The 17,121-nt window shown below is 43.1% G+C and overlaps 1 protein-coding gene across 2 annotated transcripts in view; it reads left to right on the forward strand.

Annotated features, from left to right (window-relative positions):
- Positions 1-17,121, forward strand: part of CREBBP (CREB binding protein) — a 156,696-nt gene that overhangs the window by 64,830 nt on the left and 74,745 nt on the right. The window contains exon 3 of one of the 2 annotated variants that reach the window (XM_066382707.1): positions 2,322-2,498. The exons of the other annotated variant lie outside the window; for it this stretch is intronic. Coding sequence (XP_066238804.1) covers positions 2,322-2,498 — 177 coding nt within the window. The remainder of the gene's footprint in view (positions 1-2,321; positions 2,499-17,121) is intronic. 2 annotated transcript variants of the gene reach the window in all.

A 17,121-nucleotide genomic window follows, 5' to 3' on the forward strand; every position in this document is an offset into this window, starting at 1 on the left:
TTTACACCATTTTGGCTTACGAAAGGTTTCATAGGATCTCTGTGCTTTCAGATAGTGAGGAAACCTATACTGGCTTACTGCAAGGATCACTGCCAGGATGTATTCAAGAGGGTGAATGTGTGCATGTGCCTTCTGCATATGCGGTTCTAGTAAAGATATTTTAAATGAAATGGAAATTATAACTGTTTTTTAATTGTTGGGCCTCTAAGAAAAGTGTTTCAGCAGTTTAATTTTATGCAATAAAACAAATTTTGAGAGAAGTAAATGTTACAGGGAGTTTATTTAGTTATGTAATACTTTCTGAAATACAGATTCTTGTTTTAGATCTGAGTTTCAGATAACAACTGAAAGAACCTAATTGAGAATCAAAAGTCTCCTTATAGTAAAAGTTTACTGAGCTACAATTTCACCTTGATTAAGTCATCAGAACTCAGAGTTGAGCCTTATTTAGTGAGCTTTTTGAAAAATTTGTTTTTGTTTTATTCAAGTTGAATTTGAGTTTCAGTGGAATTTTCATTTGTTTGTTTACTCAAGTAAAGCAAATAAAGTGGCAGCTAGAATGTGTTCACTTTTAAAAAAGTGAGAAATGTCAGCTATAATGGCAACATGTGGAAATCACCTGTGCGTATGAAAATACAACAAGATCATTTTTGTTACACTAGTTTGCTTTTGTGTTTTTGCACAGACATTTCAGCAGAAAGGCATCAGTTGTGTGAAGCATTGCTTTGCTTGCAACCTAGAATTTTAGAGCTGAAAGAAATAACTCAATTTGTCTTATTCTAGACGTTCTTCTTACAGGTGAGGATTGAAGTTTATAGAACAGGAATGTTAGTTATTCAGCATGAATGGGCTAGAGCCTCACCATGTGGGACTGCTGGAAAGAACTGTAGAATGGGAACACCTTCCTCCTAGGAGGTCTCCCTTGGGGGGAACCCCTTGCTCCTGGTTTTCAAGCTTCAAACACACCAAAACCTCTGAAAAATCATGTGAGCAGTAAGCAGCAGGTGGAATGTCACAACTTTGTGAAAGAGCAAAGGCAGGCGATCCACGAAGCCAGCCTCTTAATAATTAGTCTCTGTTCCTCCAGAGAAGGCAGGTGCGCACCAGGATACCGCTTTGGGGTTGCTCAGATTCAGTCCTGTGCAGGTTGTGGAGCCATGGTGTCCCTTCTTGACTAGAAAGGACTGCTGACTCCTGTTGGTGTTGCAGGCCCTTGCTGAGCTAAGCTTAGGTGGGGGTTCTTTCTTCCTGTTCTTGCCTTTATCTACTATATGTTTTATTTTACTAATTAAAAAAATTAATATGGAAAATTTCAAACAATATTAAAGAAGATAATGTAACAACTTCTCACATGCATACCCATTGCCTGTTTGGGAGTTACCAACATATGGCCAGTGGTTTGTCATCTAGGCTTATTTCCTGTCAGTACCTCTGGCCTCACTAGGTTATTATAAAGCAAATCCTAGACATGATATTGTTTCTTTGTCAGTGTTTCTACTATGTGTTCTGAATTAATGGAAACTTAGTTTCAGTCTGATGAGGAAACCTGAAAGAAAACTATTTACTTAGAGCAGGGGTCCCCAAACTACGGCCCGCGGGCCACATGCTGCCCCCCAAGGCCATTTATCCGGCCCCCACCGCACTTCCGGAAGGGGCACCTCTTTCATTGGTGGTCAGTGAGGACCATAGTTCCCATTGAAACTCAGTTTGTTGATTTAAATTTACTTGTTCTTTATTTTAAATATTGTATTTGTCCCCATTTTGTTTTTTACTTTAAAATAAGATATGTGCAGTGTGCATAGGGATTTGTTCACAGTTTTTTTTATAGTCCGGCCTCCAACGGTCTGAGGGACAGTGAACTTGGCCCCCTGTGTAAAAAGTTTGGGGACCCCTGACTTAGAGGGTAATTAAGATTAAGCTGAAGGAGCTTTGTCAGTGATCCTGGAAGGTTTTGTTTTCCAAATGGTTTTCTGAATGTGTTGGTGCACTTGTTGGGGTGGGGGAATTGGGTAAGGAGTTCAGCTGAGGGTCAGGATGGGAAATCGCTGCCTCTTGGGATGATGTTTAGGAGGAGGAGACAGGTGTTGCTGTTGAGAGCAGCTTTGTTAGTCTTCTGCCTTAGTGTGTAACCATTGGAGCAAGTTGCTCTGTTCATAATTCTGACCGTGAACCCTCAAGAGTGAGCCTTTAATTTATAATTGATAAGACACTTTCATAGGAAATAACAGTTTTTTTGTTCCTGGGTAAAAGTGAGCATTTCTGAGGCCCTTCTTTTAATATATGATTGTCCCAACTGCTGATGTTCCCTCTTTTTGTTTCAGATGGGAATGACTGGTAACACAAGTCCGTTTGGACAACCCTTTAGTCAAACTGGAGGTCAGCCAATGGGAGCCCCTGGAGTGAACCCCCAGTTATCCAGTAAACAGAATGTGGTTACTAGTTTGCCTCCCTTCCCTGCAGACATCAAGAATGCTTCAGTCACCAACGTGCCAAACATGGTAAGTTGCCCTTGACTCTCAGGGTTGTGGGTGCTTTTCTGTGTGGATTTTATCGTGCTGACAGTAAAGGTCTGCAAGTAAAAGTGTGTTGTGGGTGATAGGAAAATAACCATGTTTCATCTGAGTAGCTCTTAGTGAGCTTAGGTTTGCTGTAATGAGCTGGCAGTCAGGAGCTAGCTAGGTAGCTTGTTCCGTCAGTCCTCCCAGCTCCCTCTATGGAGGGAGGGGGTTCCTGACTGCAAATCATTGTACCTTTCTCTTCAGAGTCACCCTAATGATTCATGGAGCCAAGAGAAGCTGTTAGGCAGGCTCTTCTCACACTTTTGTCTGTTAGTGGTTGGGGCTGTCAGTAGAAGCCCATCCATTTGTGTTACAGTCAAACAAAGGGCGTTCATCTTCCAAGGACTGTGTCTATGAAATGTGAGTGTTGTGTGTGACTTGACAGATGGTTTCATGTGTCTTCATTCTCCCTGAGATTTCCCACGTATAAAATATAGATTATCCTCGTAACCTCTTGGCCTAAATAACCAAGATATTATGGGGAAATAGCTCGTTTTGCACCATAAAATAGAATCTTTTATTTATTTACTTTTTTTTTTTTAGATTTTATTCATTTTTATTAGAGAGAGAGGGGGGAGAGAGAGATAGAGAGAGAACAGGGGAAGGAGCAGGAAGCATCAACTCCCATATGTGCCTTGACCAGGCAAGCCCAGGGTTTTGAACCAGCGACGTCAGCATTCCAGGTCGACGCTGATAAAGCAGTGGATACACTGCGCCACCACAGGTCTAGAATCTCTTTTAATTCTAAACAGTAAGGGTGTGTGTATTTTTTTGTGTCAGACTTCACTGTGCACACATAGCTCCTGACTATCTGGTGTGCTTAATATGGTCAGTTGAGGCTGGAAAGAGCCAATTCTCTTCTCCCCTGGGCCTGTTGCTGGGAACCTGCCCTTCCAGGATTGTCCAGTTTCAGCCATACACATCCAGGACCTAAATCAAAGCCCACTGCTCCCCTTGCTCGCCCCTCCCAGCTCTGAAGGCAGCAGTCTGCATCTGGCACCCAAATTCTCCCACTCTCACCTGCCTTTCTTTTCCTGTCCCTCCCCGGGGGACAGCGGCACGGACTCGGGTGCAGAAGTCATTCCCTGAGCTTGCTCAGTGACCTGGAGTGCATTTTGGCTTCTGAGTGAGAGAGCATTTGCCTTTTCACAGCCATCCTGTATTTTATAGCCTGGGAAGCTCCCACCTATTGTCTTCCTCTTTTTCTCTTTTCAGATCTTCTCCAGCCCCACTTCCCCATCCTCTCTCCTTTACCCACAACCTGGTGGCAGAATCCCTTCACTCCACAGTCCTCTGCCTCCCTGTGCAGATCCGGGCGGGGGACTGAGTTTCTGAAAGGGGCACCATTGTCAGGGTCAGTTTCAGACGACTGGAAGAGGCTTCTGATTCCCTTCACCTGTGCCAGGGCTAGTGGAGACAGCCCTTTGGTCTGGAGCAGGGCTTGCCTCTCCCTCGGCACTGCTGACATTTGGGGCTGGATCATTCTCTGTGGTGGGTGTCCTTTGTACTGTGGGATGTTCAGCAAAGTCCCTGGCCTCCACCCACTAGATGCCACTCGATGCTCATAGCACCCTCCCGCTCACCCTTTCCTTCCACCCACAGTTACCCCAGATGAGAACCCCTGCTTTGGGGAGCGGTTGAGGAAGGCAGTAGCAATAGCAGCTCATCCTTCTGTCCATCTTTGTGACATCTAACAGGAAGGAAACCAGTTCTTTTCCTCCTGGTCTCTTTCTTTGTCTCTCCCTCTCCATTTCTCAGCCCATTCCCCCTGGCATCTACATTGCTCTCCTAGCCACCACTTGCTCACCAGGGCATTTGTGGACTTTGTGAGAGACCCATAGCAGGTACCTTTGGAGAGCAGTCTTTGAGCTCCTCAGACGTTTACAGGGCTTGGAGAAGCTACCAGTGTGCGTGTCTGTGAGGCAGAGCGACCCGGTCCTGCCTTCATGCTCTAGTGGCAGGAATGAGATTGGGTTGGGCAGAGAAGTGGGCCGGCCAGCGCATACAGTTCACCTGACCTCTTTCTAAGTACCGTCACGTCCTGTGTTTTACCTTATTCTTGCATGTCTCTTTGAAAGACATTGTTACATGTCCCATTTTACAGATGTAGAAGTTGAAGGTCTAAAAGGTTTTGGTTTGTTCAAAGCTCTGTAGCTTCCTGTCTGCAAAGCCCAGAGCTGTTTTTAATTATGTCTGCTTTCGTGTTTTAGCAGCTCCAAGTGGTCTTCCTTGAATTTTCTAAAATGTATCTTGGCCCCTTGGATTTACAGATTTTGGCACAGTGAGGGAAAGCAGTTACCAAAAAATCTAAGTCTCATTAATTAGGAAAAAAAGAAAGAAAATAAAAAAGAAAGTACAAAGCCTTGAGTGTATTTGTGTATTTTGTCGTAGATGGGGAGTAATCTTCTGAAGCCCAGCTGGATTCAGTGTACCAGACAGTTAGGGTCAGGGTTCTGAGCCCTGTTTGAGTTCTTGGGGTTTTTTAGATTTTATTTACTGATTTTTAGAGCGGGGGGGGGGGGGGGTAGACAGTGGGAAGCATCAACTCATAGTAGTTGCTTTTTGTATGTGCCGTGATGGGACAAGCCCAGGGTTTCGAATTGGCGACCTCAACATTCTAGGTCGACACTTTATCCACTGCACTACCACGGGTCAGGCTCCTGTTTGAATTCTTGATGGAATGATTTAAGCTACTTGGTCTTTGGCCGTAGAGCTCTTGGCTTTTCTCATTTCTAGAGGATGCCAGCATTAATGGGTGGTGTTAAGAAAGAGGGGATGTGGCCATTTCTTTAGTTTGCCACATTTGTTAAATGCCTCTCTGGGCCCAGGTATGCCTTGAATGCAGGTGTGTGTGACGTAGAGTTCACGCCTTTTCATGAAGTTTGGTGGGGGGAGGGTAATGGAGAAAAAAGAATTACAAAACACAAAGTGCCACAAGATGACTGAGCAGTATGCGGTGGTTGAGGTTGACACAGGAACGTCCTTAGATGGAACCATGGGAGAAAGCTGCACCACGGATGGAGATTTGAAGGCACAATCAGAAGGATGAGCAGAAGCCACAAAGACCCCAGGACACTGGGAGAGCATTGGCTTGTGTAGGAACTGACAGAAGTCCAGTGGGAAAGATGACTCTTGAGTGGAGAGCAGAATGATTGGATGTTGGGGACCAAGCAGGAGCCGGTTTGGTGAGGGCCATGGGTGGCAGGGGCTGGTTGGGTGAGGGCCATGGGTGGCAGCGACCACTACAGTGCTCTGGTCCAGAGGAGACAACGACCTGGAAGTGGTTGATCACAGTAGGGACAGAAGGCTAAATGAGGTTTGCCACTGCAGCAGATGTGTGGGGTTACAATGTGAGATGACTTGGTAGGTGGTGGAGCTATTTACAGAACTGGGGGAGAAACGGACTCGGAGAGGGATGATGAAAGGGCAGACTTCAGTAAGTCCACTTTAGATGTGTTCCTTCTAAGATGCTTGTGAGATATCTGGATGGGGATGTCAGGCAGACTGGTGGGCGTACAAGTAGAGCAGCCGCTTTGGTAACCATACTGCAGCCAGGAGTGCAGGGAGAGATCGTGCAGGGAGAGAGACATAGAGCAAGTCAAGGAGGAGCCATCAAAGGGGCAGCAGGGGAAGGATGTTTGAACAGGAGGAACTTGTGCAATGGAGGTGATTAAGATGAGGGCGGAAGAACATCAGTGGAGTGTGCAAGTAAATCATTGTTCCCTGAGAGTTCAGCGTAACCTGCAGTCATGGAGACGTGCAGATCATTGTATTCTTTTATAATTCCCTAGGATAGGCTGCAGGAGCTCTGGGAGGTTCAGAGCCCTGTTGTGTGTAGGGTCATTCATTGTTGAGGGTATACATATTCTTAATATAATGTTCAAAAGCAAGTAGCCCATTTTCCTAAATTTTCAGATGTATCTTACTGTACCTCTGTCTTTGGCCATTTTATTTGTAATTTCTTACCTTTCTACAGATACTGGAAGTTTTTTAGAAATTTCACCATACTATATTTCATGATTCTAGAATGTACATTTTATTTTCACATTGTAGCATATCTGAAACCAGGATGTTTTAGAAACAAGTTTTAGATCTTATAAAATACAATATATATGCTCTTTTACTTGTTCATAATTTGAATTAATGAGTGACACAACTATTAAACATACTCATTGTGCAGTTTTCTAGGACAGCCTACATGGATATAAGAATTTTAAAAGTATTTAAGTTTTACTGACAAAGGAGGAGGAGCAAGTTTGGGAGGGGTGGAGATTATGCTGTTGTCTTTCTTTTTTTAAAAATTTTTTTATTTATTCATTTTAGAGAAGAGAGAGAGAGAGAGAATGGGGGGAGGAGCAGGAAGCATCAACTCCCATATGTGCCTTGACTGGGCATGCCCAGGGTTTTGAACCGGCAACCTCAGCATTCCAGGTTGACGCTTTATCCACTGCGCCACCACAGGTCAGGCTATGCTGTTGTCTTTCTGCGGACAGGGGTTGAGGTATGGTAGGCTGTCTCAGAGGAGTGTGCAGCAGAATGTGGGAGGAGAAGTAGTTCCAGGGCAGTCCTCTGGAGGAGGCGGCCACGTGATTTCCTTGTGACACTGTCCTCTCTTTTCATCAGAAAAAGTCTTAACATAGGGAGCATTTGCAAGAAGAAGAGAAAGACAGATTCCAGGTGGGACTAGAGTTGTCAATTAGGTCATTGCTGACCATCATGATAGTCCTGTTTGGGCTGTTCTTTGGGAGAGCATTGTCTGGGAGGGGGACACACCCTGGACTCATCGGGCTCTCCCAGGTAGTCTCCTGTTGGCCTATAAGGGTTATTTCTCATAGGAAGGTATGTGTGACTTTTTTTTTTTTTGAGACTAAGAACTATATTGTGGAGACTTGATCATTCTTAAAATTGTAACAGGAGATTTTTCAGGAGTGCTGTTTACTTAAAATCGCTAATGAGAGTGGCGCTGGGATTTTTTTCAGTCGTGTGTTAGAGAATTGACGGGGAAGATGAGTTCCAGGTCCCGGGCAGCTCCAGCTCCAGGTGTCTCAGTGGAAGGGAGTGTGGCTGGTGGAGGCCTGCTCGTGGGGCAAGGTGGGGGTTGGGGGTGGGGGTAGAGTTGTCTGCTGTGTCCTGCCGGAATAATTTAGCTAGGACAGTGCTGCTGGCAGCATGTGGGTAGCAAGCCGTCACCATGGCCTTTGCAGGGATAACTGCATCGCAGAGTTAGTTTTATCTGTGTTTCTCAAAGCATGTCTGTGGACCCACTGCATCAGAGTGACTGGTTCCCGAGCCCCTCCCAGTTTGCTCTCAGAATGGCGATTTTCAATCTTTTTCATTTCATGGCACTTATAAACTAATTACTGAAATTTTGTGGCACACCAAAATACTTTTTGTTGATCTCACCAAAAAAAATTCATTCACATCGGACAGCTATTATTGTGTTGGCTGTTGTCATTTTTTCATTTGACAATCTAAGGGAGAAGAGGTCAGTGCCCCTCACTGAATCGTTTCAGGTATTACATGTTTTAAATTTTTCCTGTGGCACACTGGTTGAAAATTGTTGTCTTAGAGGAATCTGTGTTTTGTGGTCACTTGTATTTGTGGAACTTTTTCTTTCTCAGTTCCCTAATGTATTTCACTTGATTCCCTCTGAGGCAGTTCAGAATACTTGCCAAGCAGATGGGCTTGTTCTTTCTCGTAAACTGGAACCTGTAGTTTTAAACAAGCTCCTGCAGTGACTTTAATGTGGGACATCAATTTTCAACTTGTGTGCCACAGGAATTTTTAAAATGTGCACTACCTGACTATGTTGTCAGGGGCACTGACCTCTCTGCCCTTGGACTGTCAAACAAAAAATTGACAACAGCCAACACAATAGCTATCTGGTACGAATGATTCAAAATTATACCTATTTTTCTTGTCAGATCGGCAAAAAATATATATATATAAATATTTTTTGGTGTGCCACAGAATTTTAGTAATTAATTTATGTGTGCCATGAGATGAAAAAGATTAAAAATTGCTGATGTAGAATACTGTTTATAGAGCCTCTTCCCACTGCCTTGTGAATGACCTGACACCCAGCCATCCCTCTGTGGAGTGGGCTTGCTTTGCTTGTGTTTGTGTCCACTTCAGTACTTCAGAAGGCTTCCTTACCCTGTTGTCCCCTCCACCCCTGGTTTGTCCTGTTCTTTTGTAATTTTTTGTTTTGCATATCCAGTCTTTGATCACTGACAAATCAAGACGTGAGCTGACCAAAAAGGGTTAAGCCTAATGTACTGAAGGGCTTCCCTGCAAGTTGTTCATGTTCCCATAACATTACTAGCCCCTTGTCCTTCATAAGCAGGGATTTGAAATAACTGCTGGTCTGATCGTTCCCTCTGCTCTAGGACTAAGGAGAATGCTTCTGTTCATTCTCATGGAAATGCTGAGTGAGTTGTCCTGTCAGCTCTTCACCAGGAGAGCAGTTTCTGTAGAAAATCACTCTGTGACTATGAATTGTGCCTCAATAATTGAATTGGAAAATATGGGGAAAGGTTGGGAAGTAAGCATTTGTCCATGATTATTACTAATTCAGATGTTTGTATAATATTAGAAATTTATTTCTGTTACTCTCATCCTATTTGCTTCCACCTGAGAAAATGTGTTCATGGGGCCTTTGAAGAATAACTTTTAATCTAAATTCTTATCAGTAGCTATATAAATCCTTTCTACTGCTTAAATTCATCCCCTTTTGTTTTGACAATATTTATCAGCTAGAAAACAACCTGAGCACAAAATAAGATATATCACAAATATCAGGAAACTCTGAATTGAGAAAATTTAATGAAGTCCTTTGATGTCAGGCACAACCATAGGTACTGCAAGTATTCAGTCAAGGTCATTTAACTTTGTTTCCAATACGGATTTCCATTAATTAAAAATGTCTTTTCTAGAGTGTGATTAGTGCTGCACTGTCTTCAGTGAAAAGTTCTAGGTGGAAGCATGAATTATCTAGAGACATTCAGCTCTTGCACTTCACATGGAGGCCCAGTAGAAAAGTTCCTGTTTCAAACAACTGTGCCAGTTACCTACAGGCAACTAGCATTGGAACTTCGGCCTATCTGTTTACAGCACATACTGGGAATATACCGTGCATTTCTGAGAAATGAAGTGGCTGTTAGAAGAACTTGGTAGGTAGCACATTTAATGGGTCTCCATGGGGACAGTCATGGCTACCAAAGATATAAATACAATACTTTTATTGTATCCAGAGTCATGAACTGTGGCAGTTTTTTCACGACCCTCATCACCCTAACTTCTTTGTACCTTTTCCATAATTACCTGAAACAGCCCTAAGGATCAAGTCACTAAAACCAATTGGGTAGTTAATTTACTAAGTTATGAAACTGAACTAATACATTTTTTGAAAAGATATTTTACTAATTGATTTTAGGGGGGGCAGGAGGAGCAGGAAGCATCAACTCGTAATAGTTGCTTCTTGTATGTGCTGTGACCAGGAAAGCCCAGGGTTCTGAATTGATGACCCCATTATTCCAGGTCAATGCTCCATCCACTGCACCACCACAGGTCAGGCATAATAAGTATTTTTGAAGAATATGTCTTTATATATGTTATTTAAGAAGAATATTCCTTAAAATTTTTTTAATAAATTGGTAATTTTTCTGAACTGGTCATTTGGTCATTGGGCCTAATACCTTTTAAGACCCCTTAACTCTATTGAGACCTGCTGGCCTAGTCGGCCTGTAACCTTGGTCATTCGAATGAATCCTGCACCTTCTATCTTGTAGGGTTTCTTTGTGCAGTAGCAGGTAACCACTCGCTTCATCCTGGGCAGACCAGCTCTCCAGTTCAGGAGTGATTTGGGGGCAGAGTAGAGAGTTGGGGTGGGGGGTTGTTCACTTTTCAGTTCCTGCCTTTGCCCTCCACCTCGCCCATCGATTTTCTTTCTTGACTTAACCATTTGTTTTCCACTGTAAGATCATAGTATTATGATTTAGAAGATTACTAAAAGTTACTTTGTTCCAACTAAAAATAATTTTGTTATTTTCCTATTGAGTTTAAATCTTAAATTGTAATCTTGATTTTTTTAATCAATAAACACCAAGCAAAAAGAAAGAAACAAGGAACATTCCATCCATCTAAAACAGTTGTGTTTCTTACCAGTTGATCTTTATCATCTCAAAGGTGATTATCACTCCTTCTCAGTTTGATAGCTGTGTGCGTTTAATGAGCATTTTCTTTATTTTATGACTCCAGAGCTTTGCTACCCAGCTGTTCTAGGGCCCTTCAGGGGAAATCAGAACAAGCAGTTAATTGCAAAGCAGTCCTTTGTCCCACCTTGTTTTCGGGTTGGTGTCATTTTCTGACTTTAACTGGAGGTTGGGGAGAAGTCAAGTTTCCAGTCAGTGACATGGAATTTGGGGCCAGGCTGATCTGAAGGGCTGTCTGTAGCATCACAGTCTGACATGGATTTGAGGAAGTGGTTTGTATAGTGTGAAGAAGCACTTTTGTCCACCATTCTGTCTTGGTCAAGTTCTACTTCTTGGACACTAACTCATTCTTCTAGGAAGAATAACAGGATAAACTATTACATGTACTCCTGTGCGCATCTGTGGTTATATCCTTAGGATAGAATTTAGGGCATATAGAAAATGGGATTGGTGTTGATTACTCAAACCTATGGGTAGCAGTAGCTACACTAATGAAACTACTTATTAGATTCCTTTAAAAAGTTAAGGAATACTGTGGTTGCTTCGGCAGCACATATACTAAAAAATTAGGGAATACCACAGAAATAGAAAAGATTTGCCTTTCAAGATTGTTTGATGGATGTGGGTAAATGAAGGTTGAGCTATGGTAACTCATAATACATGCAAAAGAACATGTGGCCAAATCTAGCAAAGCCAGGATTAGGGTGAATGGGCTATATATACCCTGTAGCTGCTGGGTCGGTGTGCTTTGTGTTTACCTGCCGTTACTCCTGGCTCGTAATGCTAACATGTGGGGGGTCGTGGTTGAACCAGTGTGACTCCCACATCATGCAAGCCTTCGCTTCCATTATTAAGAATTACATGTGAACTGATTGGAGTTCCAGAAATGCGTATTACATATATTTTAAGTCTTTTGATGGATACTGCTATATTGCTCTTCAACAGAACCATGTACCAAATTACCAATATTACACGGTACTCCCAAGGTGGAGGAGAGAGGTTATTACTCTGAGCTTTGATAACAGAAGATGATGTCTCATTATTCTGATTTGCAATGTTTTTTTATTACTGGTAAAAATTAAAGTGCTTATATTTAGAGACATACACATTTCTTTCTTATTTGAGTTGCTTAGTTCCAGTCCTTCACCGGTTTTTCTGTTAGAGCCTCTTAGAAAACAATAAAGCAAGGTGACCCAGGCCTCTGTCAGAATGGATGGCAGGTTATGGGTAGGGCTCTACTGCTGGATTGCCTGCTTCCATCACTGAGTGTACCACCTGGGCAAGGTGCACACCTGTGGGCCTCAGTTACTTCTGAAGGTGGTGCTAGCCCTAAGTTCGTTTTTCCCTTGGGGGTAGGGTACTAAATGAGCACTGAACACAGAGTTCGGCACGAAGTGCTTGAGAAATAAACAGTGGTCAAGAGGGGCCCTGGTAGGGTAGTTCAGTTGGTTAGAGCATTGTTCTGATATACCAAGGTTGTAGGTTCAATCCTAGTCAGGGCACATACAAGAATCAACCAGTGGCCTGACCAGGCGGTGGAGCAGTGGATAGAGCATCGAACTGGGATGTGGGTGACCCAGGTTCAAGACTCCGAGGTCGCCAGCTTGAGCACGGGCTCATCTGGTTTGAGCAAGGCTCACCAGCTTGGACCCAAGGTCGCTGGCTCAAGCAAGGGGTCACTCGCTATGCTGTAGCCCCCCCCCCCCCCCCCCCCCCCCCCCGTCAAGGCACATATGAGAAAGTGGTCAATGAACAACTAAGATGCCACAAGGAAGAATTGATATTTCTCATCTCTCTCCCTTCCTGTCTGTCTGTCCCTATCTGGTCCTCTCTCTCTCTCTCTCTCTCTGTGTCTGCCACTAAAAATAAAAATCAACCAGTGAAGGCCCTGGCCGGTTGGCTCAGCGGTAGAGCGTCGGCCTGGCGCGCAGGGGACCCGGGTTCGATTCCCGGCCAGGGCACATAAGAGAAGCGCCCATTTGCTTCTCCACCCCCCCCCTTCCTCTCTGTCTCTCTCTCTTCCCCTCCCGCAGCCGAGGCTCCATTGGAGCAAAGATGGCCCGGGCACTGGGGATGGCTCCTTGGCCTCTGCCCCAGGCGCTAGAGTGGCTCTGGTTGCGGCAAAGCTACGCCCCCGGAGGGGCAGAGCATCGCCCCCTGGTGGGCAGAGCGTCGCCCCTGGTGGGCATGCCGGGTGGATCCCGGTCGGGCGCATGCGGGAGGCTGTCTGACTGTCTCTCCCTGTTTCCAGCTTCAGAAAAAAATAAAAAAATAAAAATAATAATAATAAAATTTAAAAAAAAATTAAAAAATTAAAAAAAATCAACCAGTGAATGCATAAATAAGTGGAACAACAAATCAACGTTTTCTCTCTCTACCTCCTTCTCCTCCCATCCTCCTCCCTCCCTCCTTTTCTCCTTCCCTTTCTCCCTCCCTGCCTGCCTGCCTCCCTCCCTTCCTCCCTTGCTTCCTCCCTTCCTCCCTTCCTCCCCTCCTCTCCCTTTCTCTCCTTCTCCCTCTTCCTCTTTCTCCTTTAGAGGTTTTAGCACAACAAGTTAGAGACAGCTTTTCATGAAAGTATAATGGTCTAATCAATTTTTATTGTTATTGTTTTATTATATCTCACAATTTTTTATAAGTCAAGAATTTGGGCAGGCCTCAGCGGGGTCATTCTTCTAAGCTTCACATGGCTCTGACGGGTCTCTTGAGGTCTGTTTTATTTTTCATGACTGTGTATTATTTCATTAGGTCTATTGACGTAATTTAATTAGTTCACCATTGAAAGGCTTTTAGGCATTTTAAAATTCTTAATAATTTAATCAAGGCGTGATGCATTTTAGTGCGCTATTTTACAGTTGCTTCCCTAATAATAAATTATAAGAAGTGAAACTACTGGATCAAAAGAAATGCACATTTTTCTTTTGACACATGTTGCTTTCCAAAGCCACACTGAATTGTCATTAATAAGTTAGTCTGGGACCCTGGCCGATTGGCTCAGTGGTAGAGAATTGTCCTAGCATGTGGATGTCCCAGGTTCAATTTCCAGTCAGGGCACACAGGAGAACCGCTCATCTGCTTCTCTACCTCTCTCCTTCCTTCTCTATCTCTCTCTCTCTCCTCTCCCCCCCCCCCCAACTCCCCCACAGCCATGGCTCCATTGGTTTGAGCACATCAACTATGGTCACTGAAGATGGCTTCATGGAACCTCTGCCTCAGGCACTAAAAAAATAGCTCAGTTGTGAGCATGGCCCCAGATGGGCAGAGCATCCACCCCAGACGGGAGTTGCTGGGTGGATCCTGGTCAGGGCACCTGTGGGGACTCTGTCTCTGTCTCTCCCCTCCTCTCAACTTGGAAAAGAAAAAAAATTTTTTTTTAATAACAGTTACTTTGTGTTTTTGTTGTTTCGGTTTTTTTCCCGAAGTTAGAAGTGGGGAGGCCGTCAGACAGACTCCTGCATGTGCCCGACCAGGATCCACCTGGCATGCCCACCAGGGGGCAATGCTCTGCCCGTCTGGGGCTTTTCTCCATTGCAGCTGGAGCCATTCTAGCAACTGAGGTGCCATTCTAGTGCCTGAGGCAGAGGCCACGGAGCTGTCCTCAGCACCCAGGCCCACTATGCTCCAGTGGAGCATGGGCTGCAGTAGGGGAAGAGAGAGATAGAGAGGAAGGAGAGGGGAAAGGGTGGAGAAGCAGATGGGCGCTTCTCCTGTGTGCCCTGGCCGGGAATTGAACCCAGGACTTCACACGCCAGGCCAACGTTGTACTGCTGTACCAACCAGCCAGAGCCAACAGTTACTCTGTTTTTGTCATATTGATAGGTAAAAAATGCCTTTTTATTTAAATTTCATTTCTTTGGTAATTAGAAAACAGCTTTTTTTTTTAACAGCTTTTTTTTTTTTTTGAGATATAGTCATACACAAAAGTCTCCCTCTGAAGTATACAGTTAAATAGTGTTTAGTATATTTTGCAGCCATCAAAACAGTCAATTTTAGAACATTTTTATCCCAGAAAGAAACCCTGTGCCATTAACAGTTACTCCCATTTCCCCTGATCCCTCAGCTCAAGGCAACCACTAACCTATTTTGTGCCCCTATGCATTTACCTACTCTGGACATTTTATAGAAATAGAATTATACAGTATGTGTTTGTTTGTGACTGGCTCTTTTCACTTAGCACAGCGATTGAAAAATTTTCATTTCAAGGCACAAATAAACAATTACTTAAATTCTACGGCACACTAAATAATATGTTTGTTGCTGATCTGACCAAAAGAAATAGGCAGAATTCTGATTTATTTCCACTAGATGGCCATTGTTGTGTTGGCTGTTGTCTTTTTTTAATCTGACAATCTAAGGGAAAAGAGGTCAATGCTCCTGACCTCAGTATTTCATGTTTTAAAAATTCTTGCACATGCCTGTGGGCCTTCCGTGGCACACCAATTGAAAATCGCTGACCTAGCATAACGTTAGTTTTCAAAGTTTATGTTGTAGCATGTATCAGTTGATGGGCATTTGAGTTGTTTTCTGCCTTTTGGCTATTACCAATAATGCTGCTACAAACATTTGTGCATATATTTTTCTGTACACATATGTTTTTATTTCCTGGGTATATACTTATGAGAGTAATTTCTGGGTCATGTGATATCTCAAGGTGTAAACTCCCAAACCATTTTCCAAAGTGGCTGCTCCATTTGACATTCCAGTAGTGAGAGGTTCCAATTTTTTCACATGCTCATCAAAACTTATTACTGTCTTGTTTTGTTTTTTTTCATTGTAACTCTCCTGGTGGGTACAAAGTGGTTCTGATTTGCATTTCTGCTAATGGTATGGAGTATCGTTTCATGTGCTTCTTGACCAGTTGTCTATCTTCTCTGGGAAAATGTCTATTTGAATCTTTTGTCTATTGATAAATTAGGTTCTTTTTATTACTGAGTTGTTAAGTATTTTGTATGTTTAGATATATGTCCCTTATCACATTTATGATTAACATATATTTTCTCTAATTCTTTGGATTGTCTTTCATTTTCTCCATCGAGTTCTTTGAAGCATAACAATTTTTAATTTTAATGAGGTTTGACTTATCTTTTTTATTGTTTGTGCTTTTGGTGACATCTCATAATTCATTGCCTAATTCAAGATGAAGATTTACTCCTGTGTTCTTTTTTGCTTTTACATTTAGGTCTTTTATTCATTTTGAGTCAATCTTTGAGTTTGCTACAAAGAAGGGGTTCACCTTCAATTTTTCATATGTGGATATCCAATTTTCCTGTTCCGTTCATTACCATTAGCTAAGGAACTATTCTCTCCATTGAGATTTCTTGGCAGGGAGGTATAGAACATTTTATATAATAAGTGCTACGGCCTTTTCTGGAAAACATTTTGGCAACATATAGGGTGGGGCAAAGTAGGTTTATAATTGTTTGTATGGAAAATAATAATACAAGAATTTGTGTATTCACAACTGTGCCCCACCCTGTAATTCAGGAGGTTTAAGAGTGGTCCTAACTTTTGACTCACTGTTTCCACTTCTCAGAAACAACCGTTTTCACCTGACTGGTGGTAGTACAGTGGATGGAGCATCCACCCAGGATGCTGAGGTCCCTGGTTTGAAACTCTGAGGTTGCTGGCTTGAGCCAAGGGGTCATGGGCTTGGCTTGAGCCCACCACCACCCTCATCCCCGTCAAGGCACATAGAAGCAATCAATGAACAACTAAAGTGAAGCAACTACAAGTTGTTGTTTCTTACCTCTCTCTCTCTCTCTCTCTCTCTCAAAAAAATCAGTTTAACTTTATTAAAGAAACTACCATTTTCCCCAGTTTTTCACTATTTAAACCTTAATCTGGCCTGACCTGTGGTGGCACAGTGGATAAAGCGTCGACCTGGAAATGCTGAGGTCGCCGGTTCGAAACCCTGGGCTTGCCTGGTCAAGGCACATATGGGAGTTGATGCTTCCTGCTCCTCCCCCCTTCTCTCTCTCTCTCTTCTTTCTAAAATGAATAAAAAATAAAAAAAAAATACTAATAAAAAAAAAAACCTTAATCTTATATCTTTATGTGAAGATGTTTTTTATCCTCATTCTAAAATATTTATTTTTTAATACCTTTATTTTAATCCGTGTTTGTGTTCTCACTCATCTGGAATTTATTTATGTACATGTTTCTTTTATTTATTTTTTTACCCCCTTTTTTGAGGGAGAGAGAGAGACAGGAAGAGAGAGAGATGAGAAGCATCAACTTGTAGTCGCAACACCTTAGTTGTCCACTGATTGCTTTCTCATATGTGCCTTGACCAGAGAGCTCCAGCTGAGCCAGTGACTCCTTGCTCAAGCCAGTGACCACAGGGCTTTGAA

The sequence above is a fragment of the Saccopteryx leptura genome, chromosome 4, assembly GCF_036850995.1.
Source record: "Saccopteryx leptura isolate mSacLep1 chromosome 4, mSacLep1_pri_phased_curated, whole genome shotgun sequence".
Lineage (NCBI taxonomy): Eukaryota > Metazoa > Chordata > Mammalia > Chiroptera > Emballonuridae > Saccopteryx > Saccopteryx leptura.